Raw genomic sequence first — 17,648 nt, 5'->3', positions numbered from 1 at the left:
CCCATTCCACAGATCTAGGGGTTAGGAGACAGGATGCTGTTCATAAGCAAATGTTTCCTTCTTGAGAATCACTGAACTAACACGGGCTTCTTTTAGACCTCAGGGCAACTGGTGCGCATCACCGAATGATGCTGTGAAATGGATCATGGCAACTGAGTCACCCTCCCCTCTTGCAGTTTGGGGGTGGGGGGAGTCTCTCACACAGGGTCAGGCCTAAGTGATCCATTCTTAAGGCCAGGCACTCCTGCCATATGCTAAGTGTTTGCTAGAGCCGTGCACTTCTGGTGCTTGAGGAAGAGTACTCTGCAATGGAACAAACTGGGGGAGGGGAGCTGGCTGAGGGTCAGGCAAGCAGAGATAAGACTCCAGTTGGCTTGGAGCCTGCCTTCCCGGAGCTGAATTCACAGCACCCTCTGGCCTGGCTCCCTGGAAGGAGGGCACCACTTCTGACAGGGACCAGCATTTCATTTATAAAATAAATTTATATATTTTATAATAAAATATATATCTTTTATAAAATTTATAAAATAAAAGGAGCCAGAGCTGCTCCTGCTTTTTCACCACCCCCAGGGAGCTTTGGCAAGACTCCCTCCTGAGCAGCCTCTTTTAACTACTTCCCAGGGCTCAGAGTTGCCCTGGGCCCTATCAGCACTCCATTCAAAGTCCTGGATCGAAAGGTGCATGCTAGGAGCTCCTGGGGATGGCTTGTTCCTCCTTTTGTTCTGACATGAAATTCCCTGGTCTGCATAATCAGATCCTCCCTGACCAATGATCAAGCTTTCACTTCTTCAGAGAAGCAAAAAAGGCAAGAGGGCTTGTAGGAGGCCAACTGCTTGGGAGATGTACCTTGTGCCCATAAGGTAGGAGACACACTCAGTTTCTGCCCCAGGGGTTATCTCTTGCCCCTGCAACTGAGGGTAGGGGTACCAGATAGCTGAAGAGGCAAAGGGGGACACAGACAATTGGAAAGGAGGACAAATGGGGGGAAAGGAAGACACAGTATTTAACTTTCTTGGCATCCATGACAAAAATTACAGCAAAAAAAATGTACTTGGGCCTACATGTATATGAAATTACTTCTTCCAGTATCAGAAAAACTGGTTTTTCAATCACAGTATTTTTCCAACAAATCTTTATTTTCAAGAACATATAGGTAGTCCTCACTTAACAACTGTTTAACAACAGTTCAAAGTTATGACAGCCTCGAAAAAGTGCTTTACAACCTGTAATCACACAACCATCGCAAACTGTTGTACCACCCCCATGGTCACGTAATTGCAATTTGTGTCCTTTTTTATGATGTTTGTAAAGTGAATCATCACAGTCATTAAGCGAATCACATGGTCATTAAGCAAATCACATGGTTGCTAAGCAAATTCTGGCAAAAACTGTCTGTTGGGGAAGCTGGATTCGCTTAACAACCATGTGATTCACTTAACAACCATCATAAAAATGGTCGTAAAATCAGGTCCAGTCATGTGTTGACTTGCTTAATGATTGCCCTGCTTAACAGCCAATTTTCCAATCTCTATTGTGGTTGTTAAGCAAGGACTACCTGTATGTTAGTGATAATATAGAATCAACACGCTTTTCAAATTTCACTATAGAAACATATGATGACTCAACGTGATATACAGACTACAGTAATTATAGATTTGAAGGAGCTGGATTGAATCTGATTGCGGAATCAGGAAATAAATTAAACAATGTAAATCTAGGCTGTTAAGTCTGTCAAAGGATGAGGGAAAGAAAGAATCAGACAATTCAAAAGGTCATAAAAACATGAAGGTTTGAATGACTGCTGTTGTGAAAACAGTCCAAAACAACCAACCAAGAAACTCAAAAAGCTGGACAATATTTGATTTTAAGGCTACGTCTGCTGGACGGAGGACATGAGGACAAAAAGGAGGGCATGTCCTCCTTTGGCTGGATGTCCGGTAACCCTAACGGAGGCCACTGTTGCACTGTGTGCCACTTCCTCTGATACAGGAGCTGCTCCTGTTCCAAAAAACAGAATAGTAGTACAGTTTCAGTCCTCACTTTTAATCTGCAAGGCAGCCTAAGTGATGTTCCTACGCCTGGCATGAATCTGAGTGCCACCCTTCTAAAAAGTGTTCTATCCCCACACGCAAGCTTGAAACCTACTTGGTAGATAGGACCAGATGGCACAGTCCTCTCATACCAGTTGTAAAATGTGGCACAAAAGCAGAAGTGAAGGAGTTAGGGGAAAACATAATCAACATTTGAAGGCGGGCAGGTAAAAAAGGGCTTGCATGATAGAAACCAGCCAGTTCCATTTTTTGCCTGCAAATTCAAACATTTTTCTAAAGCCTTTGCGTCACCATGGAGAGGGTGGCAGATTGTCAGATTATTTTAGGAGTAAGCTTATTATAAATCCTACAGGAACAGAAGTGCAAAAAGCCACACCAATGAGAATGGGACCTAGATGGCCCGCATAGGCAAAAAGGAAAGTGGGAGGAAGTGGACTCCTTTGGAACGCTCAGGCAGCATTTCCGACGCAGCTCCTGGAGCTGTACCCAGGCAATGGGGTTATCCATAAAGCACGGACTATGCCCAGTGGCAAACAGAGGATGAGCAGTGTTTTACCACCATCAAGCACTTGAATCCACTCTCCCTTCTCCCTGGTACCATCATGTTATGAATGGCAACGTTAAAGTGTAGGAAGAAACCATCTGAATTCATCCCTTTGGAAGAATGCATTCACAATAATTAAGCCACTGGCAAATGCTACCAAAGTAGGAAATCAAAATAATCTCTCATTAACGGATGGATGGACAACATGCTACAAGCAAATGGGATCTGTCACAAAGGCCTGGGTTTCTGTGTCCCTGAAGGACCATGTCCTTGGTCTCATGTGAAGAACCATTGCACAAACCTCTTTCAGGAAATGCTAAACTTGAAGGACAGTTGAGAAAACAGAGGCTCTGATAACAATAATAGATGTGATGGCTTGTAAGAAGAGATATAGCTAAAAAAAAGGAAAGTTGTGACTTGCATAGAAGACTAAAGGGATCCAGTAATCTTGTGTCTGTGCATGGATGGAAGAGACTCTTACAACACTGTTCTTTACTATAGACACTATATTATTAGTATAATTACATTCATAGAAAACTCTATTTAGGCTCACATTTAAGTATATCTGACTTTTGCTTGTTTTAAACAGTATGTAATCTAGGGGAAGTCATATGATTGATAAAATTGCAAACTAGACTTCAAGGGAAATTCAAACAAGTGTTCTTCCCCTCTTCTTTTTAAAATTTCTCTCTTTATTCAGATTTCTTTTAAAGCTGTAGTCTGTATCAGACTCTTCCGTATACAAAATGGCTTCCACGTGAACTTTGCTGCAACAATCCCTCCTTGTAGCATGTCAAAAGCAGAGAAGATTTAAGCCAGGTAACTAGTAAAAATAAGGAATAAAGCATAAAGCAAGAAATACTATGCATGTGAGAAGGAACTTAGGAGATGCTCCACAGATTTGTACAAAATGTACACTTATTTCACCAGGAGGGAGGACAGGCAGGCAGGCAGGCCTGATCACAGCTAAAAGAGGGAGGAAAAGCCTGTTGAACTGCTGCTGCAAAGGCAGAGTAGCAGAACAATAAAGAGCCTCCCTGCATTCTTGGCAAGCGGGGAGTTGACCTTAGCTAATGGAAACACACACCCCGCCCCCCCCCCCGGCCTTGCCCATGCCTGCATTCCGGCAGCAATCATCCCAGAGCAGCTGAGTCTCCACGGGTACCCAGGCCAGTTTTCTGGGCATTCACTCTCTCCACCCACTTGCTCCTGGAAGTAAGTTAGCAGCAAAGTGGTATTAGGTCTGCCCTTCTAGCCCACACTGCATAGTTAGGCTTTTTTATTCTACATCAGTAATATGTTCAGTGGAGCAAACCATACTAAGAAGTCTCTTTTACTCTCCTGTGCAATTCTCCGGGCACCCTTTAAAATAAGAGGGGGCAGTTTTGGAGAGCATGTGCTGGGTGTTGCCCCACAGGCATGGCAGTGTTTCATCTCCCACTATTCTGTAGATTACACAGCCAACATTCAGTGGCATGATGTATCACTTTACAAAAATAAAAAGCCAAACAAGGGTGCTAAGCCTGCCTCTCTCTCTCTCTTCTTTTCTTTCTTTCTCTTTCTTTTTCTCTTTGCCTTCAGTGTTGACTCCTGGCAACTGCCTGGAGAAGTCCCTGCAGTTTCCTTGGTAAGATTTTGGAAGTGGTTTGCTGTTGCCTCCTTCCTAGGGCTAAGAGTGACTGACCCAAGGTCACCCAGCTGGCTTTAGTGTCTCAGGTGGGGCTAGGACTCACAGTCTCCCAGTTTCCAGCCTGATGTCTTAACCACTACACCAAACTGGCTCTCAAGCTTCCAGTAGGCTTAACATATTTTACTTAAAAAAAAAAAAAAGCACCAAAAAGTCAATGAGAGGAAAACAGAACCCATCCAAAGATTTCACTCATGTCTTCCTGGTGATGTCACCCTTGTGTCTGGAGGCCCTGAACTGCAAAAATGTTTCCTATTTGCATCAAATAGGCGGGCTGCAAAGCTCCATTCCCACAGCCTGCCTGCCAGTCAGCCCGCCCCTCATGCTAGTGGGCAAGCTGCCAGTTCAGACACTCAAATCATCATCTTGAGGGACAGACACTTAAAGTACACACACTTTAGCAAAAGGGGATCTCCCCTCCCCCCAAGCCAGAAGAGGCTTTGTTCTTTTGGAAACCGCAGTCCGAATTCCCTGAGAAAGGAAGCAAGAAGGTGTGTGCCAAAAAGGAGTGTGTTGAAGGGGGGAGGGAGTGGGAGAAAGAGAAAGCGAAGATTCCCCTCCAACCTCTGATTAAAATGGGATTGCTGGGTTAACAAATGAAACAAATGAGGGGATTTGATTTAAGTCTGTTAATCTGTTCTCTAGAACATGGGAAAATTAGTGAAGTACTGCATTTGAGTTAGATCTTTGATATGTTTAGTTGTGTTGCTCTTCATGTTTTATTGTCTCTGGTATTCTCTGTACATTGTGTGCAAATTGTGTCTTTTATGCAACTTGGACTCTCTTTCCAGCACAGTTCCTCTGAATCAGGGGCAGATCAAGATCACTGTGTGTTTGCCCTGGGTTCTGTATTGTCCTTTGTTGTTCTGTGGGAGATTCTTTTAAGTGGCTGTATGTGACTTGAACTTTATTTTCCCCCATTATCTCACTTAATGCTTTACATGCCCCTGCTTAAAGCTGAAGAGGATTGTTACATGTTCTATTTTCTTTCTCTTGTTTTAAGATTAAGTCTATCTCTTGGGCGATTGGTCTATCACCCCACACAAGAAGTTGCTCAGGAGGAGCCAATATCCCTAGTGAGATGTCTCACTGCGACCAGGCCAGGAGGTAACACCACAGGAAGGAGCATAGGCTGCGGGTGCCCTCCCTCGCACGCTGGAGCTAGGGAGGGGTTGTTAAGCAGGGTGCTCCCTAGAAGACAGCTGGTAGCAGCAACAGCACTAAGCCACAACACGGAGCTAGTGCGTGTCAACCCCAAAGGCGGGGAAGGAAGGTTGCAGCTTCCAGCCTTGCGTTCTCCAGGCTCAGCCCTGCACTAGAGCCCCCTTAGCCAAACAATCCAGTCTACTAACTCTACCCTTTAGATATCAGGTCCAAAATATGAGGATGAATGAAATCTGTGGCTCCAAAAATCTTTATCACAGATGCAGGTTTGTTGACAATTATACTTACCCAGATCTTCCACCCAGCAGCACTTATACTATATTAAATTATACTAAATTACACACATCATCATTCTTTTACATACTGGATGGTGCCTTTTTTCCCCCAATGTATCATACACATTTGACATTTCCTGCTACAGAGGCAGTCTTTGTTCTTTCTCTGTTTAGAGTAATGGAGTATCCCATTTTTTTGGCAAAGTGTTTCTAACTTCTCAGGTGTTTTCAAGGATGTCTGTTAGCACAGTCATTCCTTTGAGCCCTTCGTGGGCCAGGAAGCAAATTCTTCATAATGCGTTGGTAGTACCTCCCAGGTTCACAGTTCAGCAAGAGGCTGACTTCATCAAGAGAACTTTGATTTCAATATGATTCAAACCAGCAACGCCTTGTCTTTCAAGCTTATGCAGTCAGAAACAGCTCAGGACTTGGCCACAGTAAAGCACATCAGCAAATACAGCCAAGACTTGCTTTTCCATTGGATTTTAATCCTGATGGCAGCGCAAAAAGGAAGTGGGGCTTGGGGCAATGCCAATTAACGCTACGCAGGACTTGAACTCCAATACAGTGCAGACATCCCACAGGGAAACAAAGATCAGAAATCCAAATCCTGCCATTTCCTTCATGCCAAGTAATACAGATGCCTTTACTTTACAGAACAGTTACTCGAGCTCTTCATTACATTTCTTCCCTTGAAGGAAATCCCATATCACTTGATTGACCTTTTCAGGCTGTTCCTCAGGTAGCCAGTGGCTCAAGCCTGGGAAGAGATGCACGTGGTAGTTGCCCTGGAGATAGGGCAGTGTCTGACTGATCAGCCCCTCTTCCAGGAACGCATCCTCCTGTCCCCAGAGCAGCAGAGTAGGCACCAAAATATCTCTGCATTTTGGAGGCATCCAGCTGTAGGCAGACACACATTGATAAAAATTTAAATGAGCCCTGGAGAGTTAACAGCTTGCTGCTTATACTGTACAGGCTCAAATCCTTCCTGCTATCTCCTCCCTGCAGTTTCATGCACCCCAATCACTGGGAAAAAGCTAGGAGGATCTGGTAAAGAGAGCATGTTCATACTGTAGCATCAGTCTACCACCCAATATCTCCCAGTTTTATTAGAAATGAAGATCGGTCAGACTGTCTTTCAGAAAGCTCACCGGATTTCCTCATTCCCTGGCCTGACACATTAAAAGAGGGAAGGGCTACTTTTCTCAGATTATTTAATGGAAAAGTGAGTATGTGCCCTCTTGGAAAATTAAGACCAGAAGGCTATTATCGGAAAGCAGTTCAGACAACCCCAAGGGAAGGAAGAAATGCTGATACAACCCAAGAGCAGAGCCCAAGAGCAATGGTCTCCCACCTGAGGATATTCCTGTAGTAATTAATGGGTGGTGTTAAACCATTAGGCCTTGAGAAACCGTACAAATTAAGCCTCCAATTCCTCTGCTGTGAACCGACATTCCGGATTCCTGTCTTCTGGCTTGTTATGGCAGCTTTTATTAACTAGAAATAAGACAGAACAACATGTAGATGCAGACTGGACACACACCCCTCTTGCACAATGTAGGCTCTTCTAGCCTTTGCACATCCCTTCGTCCCACGAGGTAGGTGAAATCGAGAGAGAGTGACTGGTCCAGAGTGAGCTTCTATGACTGAAGATAGATCTGAACTGGGGTCTCCCTGCAACCCTAGTCCAACACCTTCATTATTACATCCCACTGGATCTCTTGAAGCAGCATGAATTAATCTGGTGTGTTCATCTTCCAAGGTTTAAAGGGGCTAGATATTTGAGGAAGTTGCATCGCTGCTTTGCCTCTATGGCTTCACCCAAAAGTATGGATGTGTTGGCTGCAGTTAAAGGTTTCCCAACACTCAGTAAGGAAGGGAAAGCATGCAGAGCAGGGCTTCTAGAATTCTTCTAACCCCTCCACCCACAGCAGCCACAGGCTTCTGTGAAATAAAGCTATATATTGTAACTGTATTTCTGCCTTCCCCTCCTGTACTATCTGCATGTGTTTGTATGTGTACACTGGGAAGCGCAGGGCAAGCTGCAGATACATACTCTTCACTGGGTTGCGTGACCAGCAAGGATCAGCCAAGGGGGCCTCGCATGGAGCAGTCAACAGGATGGGGGTATTTTTTCTCTGCAGCCCACAGCTGGATCATCCCCATTTTTGAACTCAATCTTCCTTTTGCCAGCTTCTCCCCCCCACCCCTCCCCCACTAAATCTGGTCCCATTCTGTTCAGTTTCTAGAGAGTTATCCTGCTGACAGATGGACAGGCAGACTCCCAAGCCCCTTTACGTGGTTTTTTCCCAATGTTGTGTTGGGCTGGAAAGAATAAAGAACGGAGGATCAGAGCAACAGCAGCTCTATGCAGAAGGGAGGGAAATATAGAGCAGATTCCTAACTCCCTTCCCTTTCTAAACATATTAAAATCTCTAGGCATTTCAAAACATCCCTCAGGTAATTAGGTCTCTCCCTTGTTTATCCCCAAGTCCTTCCTGAAACAAATTCACCTCTGCCTCCCAGTCTCTGCCTCCCATTTGCCACTGAAACATCCTCTTCTTGCCCCATCCCTGCCTATTCTGTACAGACAAGCTGAAAAAATGGAACAGCTTCACGTGAAGCACTGTGGAGGGGAAGAATTTAAGTTTTTTAAAGCAAAACAGACAGCATCAGAGGGTTCAGATAAAACCAGGGAACCTGGCAGAGGGACCAGGGAGAAAGCCACATGACAAACCCAGGCTTAAAGAAATTATCCGCAGGTCCCTCCAGGAATGACTATACCAATTTAAGCTTATACTCCTGAGGCAAGGAGATACAAACGATCAGACCGTTCCCTAACCTTTACTCACATTGAAGTCATCCAAGGACCACAGCCACTCTGGTATCTTTGGTAGTTGGAACAGGAATATGTATAGGGATTTAATAACTTGGGTGGGATGCTTTGGGAGATACTCTGCAAGGTTGAAAAGGAAAATAAGTTGTGGCAAATAGACAATGTTGAATATATATTAAACATCTAGAAAAGTCCACCTTGGAGAGCTAAGAGGGCTCACTGGGGTTATTTAAGCTAATGTTCACATTATTTTGCTCTTAAAGCCTTCTTCAGGCAAACATTTAAAAAATAGCCAAAAATTCAAATATTCAGTCTGGATTTCTCTTCCTCACAACTGGGTCAGCTGCCAGCCCAAGCAAGGAAAACAACTGATAATTTAAATGAATTCTGGGCCAACCTACCATCCAACTAAAGCTTCCATCAAGACTGAGAAACCTTTTTCATGCCTAGGGACACAACCGATGTTGCAGAAGCACAGGCCACTTTAAAGAGGGCAGGGCTGTATTACACCCACAGACAGGGCCAGGATTGTTATCCTTTTTGAAGATTGTTTTCTTTCTTTCTTTCCTTTGGTATAGGAGAGTTTTTATCATTTTAAGCAGGCCCATCCTATTTTAGGGCTTACTCTACAGAAACCCATTGCTGGAGAGGAAGGTCGGCATGCTTCAAACCCTCCTCCCTCTTATTTCAAATTCTTTACCAAGGAAGGCTTGCATTCCTGAACGGGATGAAAAGCTTGATTTACAGACTCAGAGGGACTACTCTGAAGTTGTCTGAAGCATTTCTCAACAGTTTAGAAAGAAGCTAGAGCTTTCGCAACCCATAAATTCATGGGGAGGGAGAGCACTACCCATCAGGGTTTCTCATTCTGCCTTATCCCCACTCCAGCATCCCAGTGGGCCTAATGGGTGCTTACTCAGCAATCAGAATATCTTCAGGGTCTGGTGTCCTCAATACGATGCCCCTTCTGGCAACCTCAGAGCTTTTCCTTCAGGAATTAGCCATGCACAAGGTATCAGCTCCCATTTCCTGCTTTGAGTCATCCGTGCTGCCTTTCTTTCCTGGGCAGCACCAGCACTGCTATTCGGCCTCCACTTCATTTCCTCTTGGCATCTACTCCCAGTGTAAGCAGGGATTGCCCCTTAGCTCTGTCCCAGTTCCCTCCTTCCCAGCTGCTGAATTCAAGTGCTGCCAACGTGAACCAACAGCTGGATCTGTAGGTGCCTATTATCTCCTGGCTGCCTGCCTCCAAGCCACAGCTACCTTCCCACATGTAATTGTGCCATACTCATGCTGTGCATTTTTAGTAACTTGGACCAGAGACCTCTCTGGAAATGACAAATAGATTAATCAATAGCTTATTGAGATAGAATACTTGATTTGGAAAAGGCCTCCTTCCTCCACAAATAGTCATACTGTGGGATAGTCCAGCCAGATCCCAAGACCACTCACTATACAATTTCAATGGCCAATGACCTCTGAGTAAGGAATCCCTTACGGTGAACCCAAAGACGTAGAAGAACACAAGCCTTACCAAAGAGAACATGTACTGGAACACCATTCATAACAATCAGTTTCTCCACCAAGTTAGGGTAAATGGTAGCAAATTCACAAGCAATTACTGCTCCCCAGTTATGACCTACCAGGATGCACTTGGGATCCTCTAAAGAACAAAACAGAAAACATCAAGGGAAAAAAGAGTATGGACAAGTACCATAGCCATCAAATCACAGTCCTAAAAAGCTCCCATAAGTATCCTCAAAATATTTTTGAAAACTTAGCCAGGTAGGAAACAGTAGGTGTGCCCTCCCTACCCCCACCTCCACCCAAGAACAGGGAGCTTCCAGATAATGGCCATTGTTATAGCAGATCAGACTCTCCAGCCAGAAAAACTGTTCCTGAGCTCACCATCTTTTCCACTGGAGCCCAGAGCTTTGATGACACCATGTATGTCTTCCAAAAGAACATCCCTGTGATAGCACTCACAAGTCAGTGGTGCATCAGAAAAGCCATAGCCCCTCAAATCGAGTGCCACCACCTTAAAGGCTTGGCTGAACTCCTGCAGTTGATGGCGCCATGAAAACCTGTGTAATATACACCCAAACCACACAGAGGTAAGGAAAAGTACAGCAAAAGGCTCCCTTGCCATCACGTATTTCCTTAGTTTAACTTGATGTCATTCACACTGACCTTCCAGATCACTTGATTAGGAATTATATATTCCACCTAGCATATGTTTTACATTTCATTTGAAATGTAACTAACATTAAATAAATGGTGCATTCTGTAGTTGTAATTTAAAGTTGAAGACCTGACAGTGATTTACAGTGGATTTTAGAAATGGAATTCCAAGTAGTTGAATATCACCATTCTCTCTGGGTCATTTCCTATTCCCAGTTATGTCATGTACCCTCTTTTACATTTGTCATCTGCATGTGTATGATAGACGCATAACTTCTCTCTGGCTATAGACATGATTACACACTCATCCCAGAAGCTCATTTATTGAGTACAGATATACCTCCATCTTACCATGCATTCAATCTAAATAAAAGATTGATGTTCACCATCGTCCAAATCCAAGACGATTGTACTTCTGGATTCCTGCACACTGGGCTGTATAACTTATGTCAATCCTCAGTTTAAAAGTTTGCTTTACCCCCAACCTAAACTAGTGGCCATTTTGAGTTCAGACATGGCGGGCTCCCCATCTTAATTAATACGCAGTAGTGCACAAAGCTCTTTGGTTTAATAAGCCATATGAAGACAACTACTGTCTGCCTGATCATGTTCTACAACTACACACCAAAGCAAGACTTACCAGTTCTGGGGAAATCCATGCAAAAAAAGCATCAGGCATGCCCCTTCTTCACCAGCTGTAACATAGTGGAGCCGTACCCCTGACTGCTCAAATGTGCCAAAGACAGAGAAAAAGGAAAATTACACATTGCTATCCAAGGATCATAACTCAGTGAGAGAGCACGTTTTGCCTGCAGAGTCCAGGTTCAATCTACAGGTAGAAACTGGGTAAAAAGTTATGATGAGGTTCTTTTCCTGAGTTCTTGAAAAGTGCTGCCATTCAAAATATATTATGCTTGACAATCAAGGCTCAAGGCAATTTGTTACACCCCTCCCAGCCTTTCAAATGCATTATCCTCCAAGATCTTACCTTCACATCTTGGGTGAACCTTGATTAATGAGTTCTCAGTGAGGAACTCTACCTTTAGCTTAAGCAGACTCACCTTGAGGGTCAGATACTTGTGTTCACCATAACAGGAATCAGTGAGACTCTCTGGTGGTAGCCTCTGAGTCTTCTGGAACACCTGACTGGGGCCCTTAGTAAGCATCAGCCACAATGCCCACATACAGTAGAAAAGAGCAGTAATACAACCAGCACCATACAGAGTTAACTGCACCACAATGTTGGAGGCCTTCAACATTAAGCGAGTGGGCACCAGTAAGGAGCGATAGAGAGACACCATCTTTCACATGTAATCCTGGGCTAAAAGGGAAGATATTTTCTTTTAGGTATTCTAGTTAAAATAGCACAGATTTAATTCCAAATAGCATTAAGCACACACCAACAAATGCTTCAAGCTACATCTGTTGCAACAATTCCCAGAGAAAAGGGGATTCCTGCTTTCCTGTGGCTAGGATGTATAAATAATTGCAGAGTAGAAAACAAAACTCCACATCCAAACTCACACAGAGCCACAGAGTTGAATGCTATGCTTTGAATGCTATGGAAGTATCACAAAGGGAAGCCAGAAGAATAAGAATACTGTATACTTTAGGAAAATCTACAGATAACACTTCTAAGAGGGAACGGGGAGCATCACCTGGCTCACAGGACAAATGCATTCACGTTAACTGACATTTTCCACGAGGGCTGTAGGTGCTGCTTTTCAGAAAATGGGAGAGGTGTAAATTCAGAAGCTAACAGTGGTTCCATTTAGGTTTTGCAGAATGAAATAGCTTACTGAACTTTGCAAAAGTCTTCGTGCTTTCCTAAATTCTTCGTTCTCCTTCCACCCGAAACGACCTGACTTATTCCTTGGGGATATTTGCCGGGATTACTTCTCTAGAACCTCTTACCCACACGGTAAACCACGGTTTCTTTGGTGAACGAAATCAACCGCATTGGTTGCATTCACACAACCGCGATGCGAAAACGTGGTTGGCTAATTCGTGCGAACCCTGACGCCCAGAATACCAAGTCCCAACCAGTGTCTAAGAGCGGGAGCTGACATGCCCCGATCCAATCTACGACAGAGTTACCAGCAAAAACCGCAGCACGAGCCACGCAAACGCCCAAAGTTCAAGCGCTCCCCAAGATTCCAGGTCCAGCTTCCGCCTTACCCCCCCAGCCTTCCTCTGTTTAAAGCCCACTTCCCAGCTCCGCCCACCAAGCGAAGGCTGGCGTTACTTCTGCACGCTGGCGCGGGCGGAGAGAGCGCCCTCCAGCGGATGGCGCGCGCCGCAGAGGCAGGCTCCGCCCAGCCGCAGCCCAGGCTGGCGGAGGCGGCGGATTGCTAGCTGCTCTGGGGAAGGCGGATGGTGGCTGGCGCGCGGGCGGGACTGGAGCTTGTCTCCAGAGCCCAGCCGGGGTAGCGGGTGGGGGCTTGGCCGCTGAAGGAGGCCAGGAGATCGGAGCGAGAGTCATTTTTTAAGGGGCGGGCTTCCAAGACCCCAGGACGGCCCGGCTTCAAAGCCGAAGAGTTCTTCATCTTAATGCAACCGGTGTAGGTCGAGCCTCTGGCAAGCCGCGCAGCCGAGGCTTATTTCTTTTCGAGGGGGCAGCAAGCCGGGCAGGGTTAGACCTGCTGCCGGTGGCTAAGTGGGCCCGCCTCTGGGAAGTCTAGCCTGGGCGGCGGGCTAGACGGGGAAGCCGCCGGGAGAAGGCAGGGGCAAGCTCCTCGGTAGCGTGCGGGGAAGACTGCAGGGAGTCGAGCGCCCCCGCAGGTGACTTCTGGCTCCTCTCGCTTCACTTTCACTTAACAGCAGCGGCTCGGGAGCAAGATGCGGCTCGGAAGTTAACCGCGGCCAGGCGCTCCAGTGGCTCGCTCCTTCCGCTTAGCAGGAGAGCTGCTCCAGTGGTTTCCCCTGCCGACGTCCGCGTCCACCCCACGGAACAACAGGGTTGGTACCTCGGCTGAACATGCAAACTATGTCTTAGGCCTTGTTCAGTTAGGGGATCCCTGGGTAAGCACAATGTGTGAGGTCAGCCACTGTGTGCAGCGTTCGTGGAACAATACGCCGCCAGGCTCCAAACAGGTCACTTTCGTCTTTCCAGGAAGAGAGCAGTCTGCAGTTCAGTTGTGGCAAAAATAGAGAGATGGGCAGCTGATGTCAGATGAAATACAATTCTAATGGTAACATAGCATTATTAAAATAAAAAGTATGCACATGACTGGTTGAAATTCCAACTTCGTTACAATACTTAAAGCTGCAAGGATCCTGTTGGATTCAATTGCTGCAAATATTGAACTTTATCCAAGGAAAAACAATCACATCATAGTCACTGAATGTTGATTTGTTTGGTTAAAACATTAGCTAAAGAATTGTGTGATTCAAGTGGAAAGGTTCATTTTGCATTTACAATAGTTTACTTTTTGTTTTATTGTCAGTTTTCTATCACTCTTGCTTTGCCACTTGACCAGGGGTTCCCAGATTGTTTAACTAACAAACAGGATCTGTGGCCTGAAAAAGTGTGAAAAACCGTTGCTCTGGAGAAAGTTTTTTCCCTAAGGTTGATGACAAAATTGGGTGAGATAGTTACTTTCCTAGAAGACAGGATTTATTCAAAACAAGCTTGATAGGTTAGAAAATGGGCTGAAAATAGCATCATGAAATGCAATAAAGGCAAATTAGAAATTCCTCCTTTAGGTACAGGTTGGGCGGCAGGGCCACGGTGGATGTGAAGAGCTGCTTGGAGTTGTGGCTGATGGCTGGACGACTGTGAGTCAGCAGGTGATCTGGCTGCCAGAAAGGCAAGCACAAGCATAGTCCGTGCCAGTACTTTTTTGAAAGTGATCACAGGAACAAATAATTCCAGTTAGTTATGATTGGTCAGATAGCTGCATGCTGTGCACGCTTCTGAGCGCTGCCAGACTCAGACAAATTGCAAGCAGTTCCAAGAAGGCCACAAAGATCCATACTTTTATTTACTTATTAAATTTACAAGCTCTCTGATTCTATGATAGTTCTGGATGCATACAATTATAAAACAATTCAAAAATACAAACCAAACAACAAAAGGCGTCAACAGTGGACTGGAAAAGTAAGCCTGTGGGGAAACTGGGTAAGTTTAGTTCTGAGACTGGAAGGAGAGATTTATGGTGCAAATTCTGATTAAATGTTATGAACATTTAATCCTCCGCCATCCATTTTTCTGTGTGCAATTTAGTAAGCTATAACGTTTTCTTCAAAATGTTACTCAGACAAATTACATCTCATTCATACAGTGAGTATCAGAATATTCAGGAGATATGTCCTTGCGATCAGATTCATTAAACCTTCTACTGCTAAAAGGATGACAGGAAGAGCTTTGTTCCTTTGTCATTACTGATTCTTGCAGGCTCTTTGCTCATGAGACACCAAAAGGGAGGCCTCTGCCCATCTCCAGCTGGCGAGAGAGGAGAGCTCTCTCTGCCAAATCAACATCTCCCTTCCCCAGAAAGGTGGGAAAAGCCTTTGTGTTTCTTGGTCACTTACCCGAAAAGCAAGGAGCAACGTGGCTGTTGTTCATGCCACCTAGGAAGTTTGGCTTTTTATCTTTGCATTTTCATGAAGAGAAAGGGGTTTTCTCATTGGACTCCACACACAGCAGGAACTGATAGGTTTAATTATATTTCTGGCCCCAGAACTGCTAGAATTTCACTTCTATCCAAGGCAGCAGAATATTTTGTTTCTGATAATCTTAACTATGACTTTATGAGCTTGTTTATTCAACTATTTTCACTCCATCACAAACTAGGATAGGTCAGGTGATTTTTTTTACCCATTTGTACCCAGAATAAGGCACTGGTGGCTAGGTTCATACAATACATTTTGCCTCTGGGAAGTCTCTTCCTATTCCCACCCTTCAAATTCCCTGCAAGTGGCAAAAAAGGGGTTGGGGTGAAAATAGGTCACACCCATTTTAGTGACGTCACATTATCACCAACAGTTTCCTATGGCCCTTGAGATAGTTGGGAAAGTGAATCAAAACCCAAATTACGTAATAGTTTAGCACAATATGTGAATTGACATAAGAGCACTGTATATATAGGTCAGGATGGGTAATCTGTGACCCAAAAAACCCTGAATTGTCTATTCTTTTTTTCTATTTTCCTGTGGGCACAAATCCAAAACATGACAATCCTATGAGAAAATAGGTTTTTGGCATCATCCCACACAGAGGGGCCTCCACAAAATCACAACTAAGTCAACTATTAGTGCATGGCAGCCTTTCTTGATGTGACTTCATCCTGGTATGTTCGGATAACAACTCCCTGAATTCCACCTAAGGAGTTGTGGAGGCCGCATGAAGCACTGAGAAGATTTGAACAGAACTGAGGAAGTGCTAAGGAGAGGATGATCCCTCCAGAGGTTTAGAATTAGGGGAAGATGTACATTAAGATTATGGAATGGAAAAGGAAGCTGACCTGCTGGGATGGCCAGCCAGGATGCAGTGCGGCTGGGGAAAAAGGATAAAGCATTTTTGTATTGTCATACATACCCTGTAGCCCTCAAATGCCTAAAATTACAAAAATGTGCAGCCCTTCAACACATCCCTGTTCTAGATTATCTTTCTTTTGCAACATGATCTAGACTGGATTCAAACAGTACACTAAGATGAAACATGGTTTGTCTAGTTTTGATGTGTTGTGTGAATCCAGCAGTTATAGTTTATAAAACATGTAAGGCTCAGAATGCTGATTGAACTCAGACAGTTGTGCTTATTCAATGAACCACAATGTTGTAAACGATGACTTAGCATGCTGTGTGAGCATTACTGGCATTGTGTTCCTCCAACCCATCAAGTTATTACAGTAGGGTATTTGCTTGACTTGGACTTTGAATCCAGCCACTGGGGTTTGTAAAGATGGGACAAAATAACAGAATGCCAATTCTTCAATACTCCCTTTTAAAGGGGACTCTAAGAAATCAAGTTGACCACACACTTAACAATTGCATCAGTAATGATTTGCCTTTATACATCGGCTTATGTAAGCCTCACAAAGTATTAATTCTGCAACGTATATTTGATGCAATCACATTAATCATATTTTTTTAACATGTCAGTCATGCAGTAGGTTAGTTTCATTTTTATTTCTCTCTGCTGTTGGTGCTCATTTGCTTGAAATGTTTGAAAAACACTGATTATTCAGGAGTCTGGGTTTGAATAGAATGCACTGTAATTGCAAGGAACATATTAGCTTAGAATTTCTACTTGCTCCTGCATATTGACAGGCCCTAGACTATGGTTTCAAAATATGTGTCCTGATGCAAGGTATCTGCACCTAGAATTGCAGATTTATTCTACAGACTATTTTTCTTTAGACTCATAAGACAACATTTTGATGGCCAATGAGCACAGCAATGGGTGAGGCTGTAATACAAAGAGCGTATACTGTACTCTGTGCAGATGTAAGTGAACTAGGATTTTTACCTCTCTTTTTGGTGGACTTTATTTTCAGTGCAGTTTCTTCTGCAGTTTTGCTCATATCCTATTTCTCAATGGAGGAAAAACAGATTTTTGGTGGAGACTATGGACTTGCAGCTTCAGGACCTCAGGTTGCCCACCCTACACTAGAACCAGAGATGTTTCAGCCAAACTGCAGAGACCTTTTTATTTGGCTTGGCCATAAGCTGACATATTAGATGGTATGATGGAAATATTTAGAGGGGTTATGGCTACATTTTATCACGATACTGATAATTTTATTTTGTGTAGTCAGTTGACTATCAAAAAATAATTGAAACACCATGTTACACCAAACACTGGACTACTGTGTTTGAAGTCTAGCAATATTGTTGCATTCCCCTGCTAACATTCTTATACAGGTAACACTCTAGGTCTATTGTTCCTGCCTGGAATTGTGGATTT

The 17,648-nt window shown here is 44.2% G+C and overlaps 1 protein-coding gene across 2 annotated transcripts; it reads right to left on the bottom strand.

Moving 5' to 3' along the window:
* Window positions 1-1,127: 1,127 nt before the first annotated feature.
* Window positions 1,128-12,930, bottom strand: EPHX3 (epoxide hydrolase 3). 2 transcript variants are annotated; one of them, XM_007426160.4, is made up of 8 exons: window positions 12,836-12,930; window positions 11,800-12,059; window positions 11,379-11,461; window positions 10,466-10,641; window positions 10,092-10,220; window positions 8,574-8,677; window positions 7,076-7,218; window positions 1,128-6,621 (listed from the first exon to the last, which is right to left on the bottom strand). In XM_007426160.4, the coding sequence occupies exons 2-8, from the start codon at window positions 12,037-12,039 to the stop codon at window positions 6,384-6,386; spliced, it is 1,113 nt and encodes a 370-aa protein (XP_007426222.1). In that variant the 5' UTR covers window positions 12,040-12,059; window positions 12,836-12,930; the 3' UTR covers window positions 1,128-6,383. The 2 variants fall into 2 exon arrangements, with proteins under 2 accessions (XP_007426222.1, XP_087989648.1); XM_088133522.1 differs by having other exon boundaries at window positions 11,800-12,912.
* Between the last annotated feature and the right edge of the window lie 4,718 nt (window positions 12,931-17,648).

This window comes from Python bivittatus, unplaced genomic scaffold (assembly GCF_059951505.1).
Source record: "Python bivittatus isolate LINGU-HERP-01145 unplaced genomic scaffold, Pbiv_v1 ctg000080_np1212, whole genome shotgun sequence".
In the NCBI taxonomy this organism is placed as follows: domain Eukaryota; kingdom Metazoa; phylum Chordata; class Lepidosauria; order Squamata; family Pythonidae; genus Python; species Python bivittatus.
This window is presented reverse-complemented; position numbering and strand designations above follow the sequence as displayed.